We start from the raw sequence: 12,497 nt of genomic DNA, 5'->3' as shown, positions 1-12,497 counted from the left end.
TTTACACAGATAAACTTGAGCAAAACCTACAACAGGATGCTAGCATTTGCAGGGAAGAGTAGGAAGGATTGATACTAAAAATATTAGAAAGTATCCTCACAGAAACATAATTTATTAAAATATTTAATTTCTCTATTGAATATATTATCCAATCACTTTAACATTGGGAATAAGTAAGACCTCTACCCACATCACCTTATAGGAATATATGACTGCTCTACTGATAGGATAAACTTCTAGTGTTTAAGTATCACCAAATATTGTGTTTATACTTGTGTGAAGGCGATCTGTGTATGGCACCACACCTATCTTATTGTCTTACGTGCATAAGTTTCCTGGGTGAATGAAGTGAAAGCTATGAGGCCATGCCCTGAACCAAAGTTCTGATATCATGCATATTTCTTAAACTAAGATCTTTATCAGTTGGACCTGATCCTGCAAGAGTATGCTGATCTAATAACCCACTTTAGTCAATAGGTCAGCACTTATCAGGTTATTTCTTCCTTTTCATTCCCTAATCAACAGAACGAACCTCTGACAGATGTTAGATACTCTCCACGTGCCATAGATAGCATCTGAGAGTACATGCCTGCTTCACCTGTCTTGATGAGATGATCTGAGTAGAATGAGCAAATAGTTATTTTCTTATTATTGCCTGAAGACTGTAAGCTGTTTATTGAGACAAAACCAAGTTGCATCATTACTACAACAGATATCAAAACAAATCCTCATATAGTACAGATTCATGGACAATGAATGCAGCTCATTCACCCAGCATGCTAAAGCTGGTGCAATCAGGAAGCAAGTCTTGAAGGAAAACAGCTTCAGCAAGGTAAAAGATGGGATCTAATGTGGGTGAGTTGAGCTATGAGAGGTTCCATTTGGGGAAGAAGGTGAGCAAGTGGGGCCTGGATAGGTCAAAATCAGAGAAGTTGGAAAAATCATCTCTACTACTGAAGAAAGATCGAAGTGTGAAGGAGGAGTTTCTCACAGATGGAATACCAATGACCTAGATTGCTTGAGGAGCATAAGGGTCATTACATCTTGAGTACATCTGTCATAAGATCACATAGGTAGTTGATCCAGGATCTGTCACATCAGAGATGGGCTATCAGAGCTATTTTGCAAGCCTTACCCTCATCTTCTGGATTAATTTTGATTACAACCATTGAACTGCAGGCAAGAAAATGTAGGCACACATTCCCTCCCAGCTGACTGATGCACTTTGCCAGTCCAGGAATGGAACAATGAAAGTGAGGAGTCTGTTGTTCCACCTTGACACAAATAGGTCTCTCACTGGTTGGCTCCACAGAGCACAAATCTGATGAATGCAGGACAAATGTAGAGTCTATTTTGCATAAAGCAGTTAGCCTCTCCTTGATAGTGAACTGGACAGAACATTAAGCCCCTCTATGATATTTTGGACATGTGGGCATATATAGTATTAGGCACACCAACAGTGGAAAATGACAGTGTTGAGACAAACCACTGACAAAAATTTTGTGAAATCTTGGGCCATTTGAAAGTGGTGTCATAGAATGATATTTTACAGAAAAGTTATAAATAAAGGTAGTTTTGAGAAGATTATTCTGACTTTGATGGGAGTGTTAAAATTTTGGTGGTTAGAGAAAGTAATCCTGGCTAAGCTACAACAAGGTTGTTTTTTTTGTCCCAGATGGAATTCAAGGTTTTAAATAAATCTCATGAAATTAGTCTGTGTTTCTGAGGCAAGAAAGATTTTAGCTCTGGGAAATAAGTATTTCTCATTAGATTGTCCAAGGGATGTGTGTTGGAATGCTGAGGACGTGAAAGCAAGAGATTCAGCTGCATAGCAAGAGTGAGACTCAATAAAGCACAAGGGTACTCTATTCTGTACAGAATGTACATTGTTGTAAGTTTTTAATTATTTGCTTAATTATTTGATTTAAATTCATGTTTTCATTTTCCTTGAGTTCAGAATTTTATTGTTTGCATGTATTTAGTCTCAAATGTTATATGACTCATGTATTATATGAATTAGTTTGGATTTAGGGGCTTGTATGTAATACAAATTATGTATTTTAGGAGTTTCATGCATTACTCTGATACAAATTGAGATAATTATCTGTCTTAAGTGATCTGTCATGTATGCTGAGAATAGATTTATCTGTCTGAAACTGTATGTCAATGAATTGCTAATTAGAAACGTAACATAGTTAGGATAAAGAGTATTGTCCATTAATTAATTTGTGTAATTAAGTTGTGAATTCTTTTCAACAGGGATCTGATGGTGTTAGCATTAAGAACATGTGTCAACTAAGAGTTCAGCTCATAATTTACAGCCTACAGTGGGCTGTAATGGTTATCAAAGAAGTTTAATTATGTCATATTCGAGTTAGGAATGAGAGCAGCAGCTAGAAAAGACAAATTTATGTTAATAGGCTGTTTGTGTATATTAGGTTGAGAACTGACCATAGTTAGGTTGGGTATTATATTTTATTTAAAGGGAAAAATTAACTCCATACCTGTAATGCACAGTGGAAAAGAGCACAGTCTACAACCAAGATGGTTCATGGCCTGAAGAGGATAGAGGGAGAGAGAGAGAGAGAAGGAAAAGAAATACAGCAATACTAACGTATCACCAAAAGTGATTTGGAGAAGACCAGAAGCAACCAGGTGATGCTGACATGCTGGCGATTTGAATTTGATCAGTCACTTGATTATATAATGAATTTTTTTTAATCAGTGTAACAGAATGGCTAGCTTACTTTTGCATAAATTTTGTAACTCTATTTCTAAGAGAAAGTGAATCATTCAAATGTCATATTCAATTTCATTTTGTTTACGTAACTGATTAATCTGTTGTTTTGGGGGAGTTTTCGTGTTGTTCTATATCTCTGTTATCCCATCCATTAATTGCATATTTTATTTTATTGTTTACTCATTTCGTGCAATAGGACTGGTCAATCATCTCTTAGATAACGATAAACAAACACCATAAGGAATGGGGGATTCCAACATCAACCCACCTCGTGACAATTACATTCAAGTCTAAAGCAATTGCATTCTTACAATTAAATGACCTCTCTAAAATGATATAGAGAAAAAACAAGTGCAAACAACAAATATACAAATTATATAGTAGTTGACTCACATTACTGAGAAGACCTATAAAATTATCCATAATATGACAACACAAATTAAAATTACAAAACTTAAAACATCATGTGAATCTTACCAACTGACATCACAATGACAGAAGTGAATGTCAGAAATATGAATAAAATTGCTGAAAACAATGGGGCTCCTGGTGTCAAAGTGGTCTAAAGCACTCAACTTTACTAATCACTGCCATCTCATATATGTTCACATGGGTTCATGTCTCAGACTCAGTCAATGTGGGTTGTGAGAAACCTGCCAGTAGCTTCTCATGGGTTGTTGAGTCTTATCGGTATTTAGCTGGGTTCTTCCTCCACCAGTTATACTGGCTACCATATATGCAATGAGAAATGGGGTTAAACCCCCAAACTACTGAAAATGACGATACCACAGACACCAGGTTTATCAACCTTTAAACTTTCTAAACCAATGAATCATTTTAATGGATAGTATACATAGATCAGTAAATTTTACAGGATCTCACAAACAATGTTAACAGTCTTCCAATGAAAGTTTAAAGTGCTAAACATTCAGGATAGGAGTAGCCATCCTATGGGAGGAAATCCGTATGGCTCATCCCTTCATCTATATGATTATGATATACAGAAGGAAAGAGGTTTTTTGTCTTTCGGAGAGGGCTGGATTCAGAGGCAGCCGAGATAATTTCTTAATTTTAATGTGATTAGGTAATGCATTCACAGATAAATCAGTGTATTACACTTGAGTAAAAAAATTAATCTATTATCAGATATGGAAGAGAATGGACCAATCTTTACTGGATTAAGAACAATGCATCAACATTAAACAAGAAACTCCAGTAACAGTGTACTGATGGTAATTACATCATGATTGTAGGAACTGCATTAGGTTGGATTCTGAGGGGACTTACCACACAGCATACTTGTCCACATTTATGATTCCCACAGTTCTTCTTCTTGTTGCATCTCTTATCACACAGGAATGGATTATTTGCTGAAATATACCAATTAAGACTGATTAACTATGAGATGGCATTCACATGAATATTCAAGAGTGATCTTTCTCACTGGTCCTGAATATTAAAAATTGTCATACGTTATTACAGTACCTATTTAGAATATATTCAATATCACAGCTGCATGTAAATTACTATGATAAAGAATAGATGCTGAACTTCATATTTAATAACAGGGCCCCTGCAGACATAATAAAAACTAATTCCATGACTTTTCCAAGGCTATTTCACAAAATTCATGGACTACAATACCTTGCACAGTCAAGTAAATAAATATCGTTTGTTGATCGTAACTGTGCTGTGTTCAAAAGAAGCTTTTTTGTAATCAATAATCTGTGCTTTATGAAATTAGCAGTTATCAAATATTTCAACTCCATTGTCAGACTTTTCCAAGGCCCTTTAAATTTATTTTCTAAATTGCAAAAATCTGTCATCACATAATTCATATTATTCATGTGTTTCCTATAGCAGGTTTACAAATGATAAAAAAAATCTGATACAGATTTCACAAGTCCATCCCTCTACAGAATTTAGTTTTTATAATTCTCCATGGCAACTGGCCTGTATCTGCTTTTGTATATGCTACAGCCAAATTGACAACCAATATTACAATACAAAAGTGGGGAAAAGTATGCTACCTCTTGCAGGTGCCAATTATGTAAAGTGATATATGGACAGTAGCAGAACTTCTTGTCGAATAAAGTATCTTACATAGTGAATACTAAGTGCTCTGGTAAGCCTGACTACTCCTTGTTCATAATTTAATACCTTTTTTTGGATATCACACGTGTAGTATCAATGATTACCTGTAAATCTGGAGACTTCAAAACAGTCAAAGACCTTTTCCACAGCACCACATCTGCACTTTAGTGTCGTCTGCCCCTGACAGTCCCCACAGGGCCCCACATGACATGGGTAATTGCACTTATGTTTACTGCCTGCAAGAGAATGCTTATAGGATTATGTTTAACGAGAAATATGCTCATGAAACATATATGCTAGGCCACAGTGACCTAAAATCAAAATGAATGAACCTACCCATGGACAAAGATAACACTATGCCACTTCCACATTCATGGCAGGGTAAAAACATTCTTTACCTTTTATCTTACAGTTTTGAAGAGTTCATCTTCCATAGATTTTGTGCAATTCTTTTTCCTTTACATATTTTTAACTAAACTTTTAATTAGCAGAAACAAACAGTATTGTAATGGTGTGCATACATACACACATACATACGTACATGCATGCATACATACATACATATGCAGAGATGAAAAAAAAACTTTAATTCTGAATCTCAGCTAAACAGCCAATCATGTATTTGATAGGTTACTTTACAGTACTCTTTTCTAGTGTATGAGAAAAGACAGATTAGGTGTCTGTCAGTATCATAGGAGAAAAAGCAATAATAATCATAATGTACTCAACTTGATACCAGTACCAATATCATGCAGCATGGTACAAGTGGCAATGCTAAGATATGGCAGACATATGTATTTAATTGTAATAGTTTTTTTTTAAAAAACTGTATCCAAATTTACTGCTCAGTAAATATTTAACAAATCTACATGTATTTAATTTTCCATAAGTGTGTGTGTGTGTGTGACATGATTACCTTCAGGGCCACAGGCAAGTGTCTTGTTACACATGTTGGTGCAGGTGGGTATAGGGTCCAAACAGGATGTCCTGGGCATGGGGTTGAGCTCCTCCAGGAGACTATTGCCACATGGACAGTGGGTGACCAGAGCCGGTAGTAATGGACATTGGTTACACTCACCATCATGGCATACTGCTTCACAACGGTGATTACCACATCCTAGAGGCCTTGAATAAAATGGACACTTAGTTGTAAAATAAATGTCAGTGAGGTAGTGCTGATATAGTACTCCAAAAGGCATCAAGTGTAAATACATATGTCAGAAAATGGGAGACAACTCAACAAGTACTAATACGACAAAGCTGAATATTATATCTGTAAATTGGACACAAACTCATGTCATGATACAAATGGATCAGTGTTTCCCTTTACCCTCATTTGCGCTTCAGGGACCCCCAAATTTTTAATTTGACCCCCAGTTTTGATACCAAAGTTTGATTTTTACTCAGACTGACTCCCAGTTTTGACACCAAGGAGATTTTTGACTCTCAGTCTTGCACCCCTAGGGGACACACTGGATACAAAGTTTTGGAGATATTAACCAGACAAAAGTGTCAAAGACAGACATAATTTGTAATAACAAGAGGCCCAAGTGTACCTATGACTGATAGGCTTAATAGCCAACATCCAGCAGCTGTTCAAAAACTGTGGGTCAGTAGGATGCTTTAGTAAAAACCCCATGTTCATCTAACCTTCCATCAAGGACACTGAAATAACAAGATTTTTAAGATGACCATATTCAATGTCCAATTGGAACCATTTCATTTAGGACCAACTAGACATCATAATAAATATTCTGGTGAAAATCCCATGTTAAAATATGACTTTCCATTCAGGAGTAGCAAAAAAAGCAAGATTTCAAGATGGCTGATCTGGTGGCCATATTGGCATCATTTTCATTAGGGTCACCAGGACTTCATAGAGAGTCTTGCCATAGACCAGTAATGCTTCACTGTTTACCAAATTTTCTAAGCCTGTACACAGCATATACAACAACCAAAACTCAACACGACCCAGCCACCTAACAGAAGAATCAGGATGTTAGGCCGTTTTAGTGGCTTGGTCTGAGTGAAAGCCTTTAACTTCATCTTATAAGATCACATAGCATATGGTTATCCATAAACAGAAAGCAGCAAAACCCAAACCTTGCCTGTCCCTTTGCAAGCAAACTTGTAGTTATTAATTTATTTTGAACTAAAAGAAATAAAAACTTGGATTAATATCACTGAAACAGAAAAATGGGTGCTTTGGTTTTTATTGCTTCACGTATTAGCAATTAGTCACACACAACAGCACTGGAAGGAGAGTTGGCTCATCTCTTAGATGGCATTTACTTTGATAGCAACTACACTTGACCAAAAAAGACTTCTAGGCTCCCTCACTTGCTAAGCTGCAGCAGCAATCCAATACTATGTGTCAGTAACTTGGTAACTATCAGAACTCCAGCCCTAATTGTACACTGTATATTTTAACAGACTAGGAAGGCAGAAATATACACTATGCATATACCATTATGAAACCTGAATCCATCAAAGACATAAAGCAACTCTTCTTCTGGTGCTGTATTGCTGTTGTCAATCACTGATCAAAGTAACTGAGGATATAGGACTATAAATGCATTAAAAGAATAAATTTGCTTTTGACAGACTGTGATGTTGAGATGGTTAACTTTTGAGACTTAGAACAAATTTTATAGTTTTCTGGTACAAGAATACCAAATTCTCATTTTTCTGGTACAAGGACAAATTTTACAAGTAAAAACAAGCATATATCAGAGTAATGGAATCTCAGAATATGTGTTTAAAAAAATATGAGGGGCCCCGAGTGGCTGAGTGGTCTAAAGCGCTCTCCATTAAGGATTACTGCCATCTCACCACTGTCTGCGTGGGTTCGAGTCTAGGATTCAGCCAATGTGGGTATGTGAGAAAGCTTGCCAGTAGCTTCTCGTTGGTCGGTGGTTATTCTGGGGATTTTCCCGGGGTTTTCCTCCACCATTAATACTGGCCGCCATGCATAGCCTATTGTGTGCTGAAAAATGGCGTTAAACCCCACAACAACAACAACCTGTGATCTGCAAGTTACATTGATCACCTAAGCTCCACCCAAAGCTAATATGATCGGTTGATAGCTAAAAATATTTGTGGCATTTTTATTATCAAAAAAAAAAAGAAGAGGTAATGAGTTACTGGAAATTGGAACAATTTGAGTCAGATCTGGTCAAATTCTGTTGAGTTCTGTTTGAGGCATTTTCCACTATTACTAATAGTGGCCACATTTGATGGCAAATTGAAATCATTTTTAAGAAACTGAAAGCAAGTCATGCCAGTATGCTTTCTGTCAGAATTATTCAAATTATGTTAACTGGTTTTTGAAAGTCATTTTAAATAAGCTTCTATTTTTAGTATTTTGAGTTTTCTACCTGTTGAGACATTTCTGAGAAGCTGATTAAGGGATTCTCTTCTTTAGCATAAAGAGCCATATCTGAAGGCAAATCAGCACTATTTGTACAAAACTGAAACCCCTTCATACCAGAGCACTGACCAATTCTGGTTGAATTCTTAAGAGCAGCTTTTAGGAGTTATTTCAAAATTTCCATTTTTGATAATGACCATATATCATAATGAATTGGTATTATTTGTATAAAACTTGAAGGCCTCTATGCAAGGATGCTTCCTTTTAAATATCATAAAATTCTGTTGTGCAGTTTTTGAGAAGTTTTTTTCAATTTTTAGTAGTGTGGTCATATTCAATAGTGAATCAACATCATTTTGTATATAACAGCACTAAATGCCAGGATGCTTTCTGTCAAATCTTGACAAATTCTGCTCAGCAGGTTTTAAGACAAGTCATTTAAATGACTTTTTATTTTTAGAAATGGTGGCCATATGTGAAGGTTGATCGGTATCATTTGTAAAAAAAAAGTGAAAGCCCTTCATTCCAGGGTGCTCTCTGATACATTTAGCTGAAATTGGAGGAAGAACCTGGGAAAGTCCCAAGAAGAATCACCAACCCATGGGAAACTACTGGCAAGCTTTCTCACATAACCTAGAGGCCTAGTCAAGACTCAGCCTCATGCAGACTGAGGTAGGATGTGAGCGCTCTGTAAAGGCAAGAGCTTAAGTCTACTAATTTAAAAAACATATGTACTGAAGGTACTAAATGCTCAAAACCTCTCTACAACAGTGAGTTTGAAATGTGTGCCAAAGAGTAATGTCCCTTAAACATACATGTATATTAAATGCTCAAAACCTCTCTACAACAGCGAGTTTAAAATGTCTAGCAAAGAGTAGTGTCACTTTATAAATACATGTATATTAAATGCTCAAAACCACTCTACAACAGCGAGTTTAAAACGTCTAGCAAAGATTACCATCCCGTTTTACATACATGTATATTTATATAATATTTATAAAACATACATGTATATTTATATAGTATTTGTAAAACATCTAAGCCCAAACTGCTGTGGAATCATCTCAAAGATGCCAGGAAAACTTTGCTTACCTGTCACATATATCCCCACAGCTGTATGATGAAAGGAATGACTCCGCTGATCCACAGAGAACCTCTCGACTGGATTGTGAACAGAAACACACTGAAAATACACAATAATGCCACATCTGACACTCACTCTGAGAAATGTGAAGAGAAACACTGAAAATAAACAATGACACACCTGACACTCTGTACATTATTGTTATATTTCAAGCTGCTTTCACACATGTTTGGATGACAAAGATTTCTATCACAAGTGATGTGACTATGCAGTTAACAGCAAGTCTTTCAGATCTACATAAACCTCTCCCTCACTAATTCGCGCACACTGGGATCCAAAAACACAGACTGTACTATAAGCAAGTGTGCAAGTTACTAAGGGACCTCCCAAAAATCTGCTAGACATCCAGAGAACTGCTGGGATGGGGAAATGGGCTGTTTTATGACTGAATCCTTGCTTTATAATCGCATCACGAATAATTGTTAATAAAGTGCTTTTTCTGATGAAGTTGTTCGTTATTCTTTAAAAATTACATTTACTTTCAAAATGTCCAACATCTGAAAGATCGATAACATGATTCCAACTGGTTTCAACAACCAACAAGGTATGCGAAACCATTCGTGTATTACATCATGAATTTTTGTTTTGTTGACTAGTCTGTTTCCTGGTGTTATTTGTAATATTATTTTGTGAAACAAGTAGTCTACGAAGCAGGGAACCAGACTAACTATTGATGCACCACCAAACAAGATTCCTTTTTATCAAAAACACACAACATTTATTTCGTGAGACAGTCATCTCCGTCAAACTCAAGTTTTATATTGTTCAATTAGTAAAACAGTGATGATGTAATTTCATTGCAAGTAATAGTGAAACTTCTTATCATCCTTGAGGATATATCTCTGTGCGAATTCAGGAATTCTCTGAAACTCATTTTCCAGACAATTGTCCATATATGAAATGAAGCTATCCATTTTACGAAATACTCATTTTGCTTGGTTGCCTTGCTATCTATAATTACAGTTATGACTGAGTAGGTTAAGTGAAGGTAGTTTATTAGATTGCGTACACAATAACATCTGTAACAGTGTTTGAATGATCAACTGAAATGAGTTACCCGACATGACTGGGGCTGCTGGTTCTTAAACATGTAGGATTTATATGCCTTTAACTTTTTTGTTTATTCCACCCCCTTTATTTGATTCAAAACACATAAATTAACATGACAATAGAAAAGGGGGCCCACTTTTTATTTAGTTCACAACAAATTCTTCCGCTAGTCCAATATAAAAAACAGTGGGCACTAATTAGGTTTTCAGAGAAACACTCACACAGCTGTTACAGTAGATTGCCATATTTTACGTTTAATTATAAGAGGACACATTGCATTTATCATGATTACACTCAAAAGGAACTGAAAGATAGACCTAGAACACAGATTTTAACTGATAATTTTTTTATTTAATTGGTATTTATTTATTAAAGTACTGCCTCCACTAGATGTAAGTGACATTTTCATTGATCAAAATTTCCTTGAATATTGTTAATTGTGGTGTACTAAGAATGTTGTTTCAAAAGTAAATATAACAAATTATATGACTTCTTATTAAAAGTTGATATTTAAAATTACCAGGTCCTATCTACCATTGTCAACAAGAACACAAGCGATATATCAAAGTTTCCCTTACCAAATTTGATTGGGATTTTCTTCAAGTTCAACAAATAGGGTTCAATTTTTCTGGTACTTTTGGATTAAAAAATGGGATCCATGCCTGACCCCACATTATAAGCATGTTCGAAAGTTATCAGGCTATGAGTTATTGATGGAGTGGTGTACTGACTACACTGACAATATGCAACAGATGCTGGCTTTCAGACCTCCATTCTGACTACACAGACAATATGCAATAGATGCTGGCTTTCAGACCTCCATACTGACTACACAGACAATATGCAATAGATGTTGGATTTCAAACCTCCATACTGACTACACAGACAATATGCAATAGATGCTGGCTTTCAGACCTCCATACTGACTACACAGACAATATGCAATAGATGCTGGCTTTCAGATCTCCATACTGACTACACTGACAATATGCAATAGATGCTGGCTTTCAGACCTCCATACTGACTCCACAGACAATATGCAATAGATGCTGGCTTTCAGACCTCCATACTGACTACACTGACAATATGCAATAGATGCTGGATTTCAGACCTCCATACTGACTACACAGACAATATGCAATAGATGCTGGCTTTCATATCTACATACTGACTACACAGACAATATGCAATAGATGCTGGCTTTCAAACCTCCATACTGACTACACAGACAATATGCAATAGATGCTGGCTTTCAGACCTCCATACTGACTACACTGACAATATGCAATACATGATGACTTTCAGACCTCCATACTGACTACACAGACGATATGCAATAGATGCTGGCTTTCAGATCTCCATACTGACTACACTGACAATATGCAATAGATGCTGGCTTTCAGACCTCCATACTGATTCCACAGACAATATGCAATAGATGCTGGCTTTCAGACCTCCATACTGACTACACTGACAATATGCAATAGATGCTGGATTTCAGACCTCCATACTGACTACACAGACAATATGCAATAGATGCTGGCTTTCATATCTACATACTAACTACACAGACAATATGCAACAGATGCTGGCTTTCAAACCTCCATACTGACTACACAGACAATATGCAATAGATACTGGCTTTCAGACCTCCATACTGACTACACTGACAATATGCAATAGATGATGGCTTTCAGACCTCCATACTGACTACACAGACAATATGCAATAGATGCTGGCTTTCAGATCTCCATACTGACTACACTGACAATATGCAATAGATGCTGGCTTTCAGATCTCCATACTGACTACACAGACAATATGCAATAGATGCTGGCTTTCAGATCTCCATACTGACTGCACAGACAATATGCAATAGAGTCTGGCTTTCAGATCTCCAAACTGACTACACTGACAATATGCAACAGGAGCTAACTGTTCAATAAAAACATGCTAAGGATTTGGAATGCAACTGTCTGAAACATAATGTGCAGTAAGATTAAAAACTTTTCTGCCTATGCCTTGTGTAAATGTGTGCTTTGGATTTTAACAAAGCTTTAACAATTTCCCGTCATATCGCTATGATGTCTGCAGTGGGG

The 12,497-nt window shown here is 36.3% G+C and overlaps 1 protein-coding gene across 2 annotated transcripts in view; it reads right to left on the bottom strand.

Annotated features, from left to right (window-relative positions):
* The window catches only part of LOC149779472 (transcriptional repressor NF-X1-like), a 90,456-nt gene that overhangs the window by 52,565 nt on the left and 25,394 nt on the right, over positions 1 to 12,497 (bottom strand). For both annotated transcript variants that reach the window (XM_089940161.1, XM_089940160.1), the window contains exons 8-11: positions 9,297 to 9,387; positions 5,751 to 5,959; positions 4,939 to 5,070; positions 4,028 to 4,110 (exon numbers count right to left, since the gene is read on the bottom strand). In XM_089940161.1, the coding sequence (XP_089796287.1) occupies positions 4,028 to 4,110; positions 4,939 to 5,070; positions 5,751 to 5,959; positions 9,297 to 9,387 (515 nt within the window). The remainder of the gene's footprint in view (positions 1 to 4,027; positions 4,111 to 4,938; positions 5,071 to 5,750; positions 5,960 to 9,296; positions 9,388 to 12,497) is intronic.

Source organism: Sinohyriopsis cumingii, chromosome 17 (assembly GCF_028554795.1).
Source record: "Sinohyriopsis cumingii isolate HCF-2022 chromosome 17, ASM2855479v2, whole genome shotgun sequence".
Taxonomy (NCBI): domain Eukaryota; kingdom Metazoa; phylum Mollusca; class Bivalvia; order Unionida; family Unionidae; genus Sinohyriopsis; species Sinohyriopsis cumingii.
The sequence above is the reverse complement of the archived record's forward strand: the minus strand, read 5'-3'. Positions and strand labels throughout refer to the sequence as shown.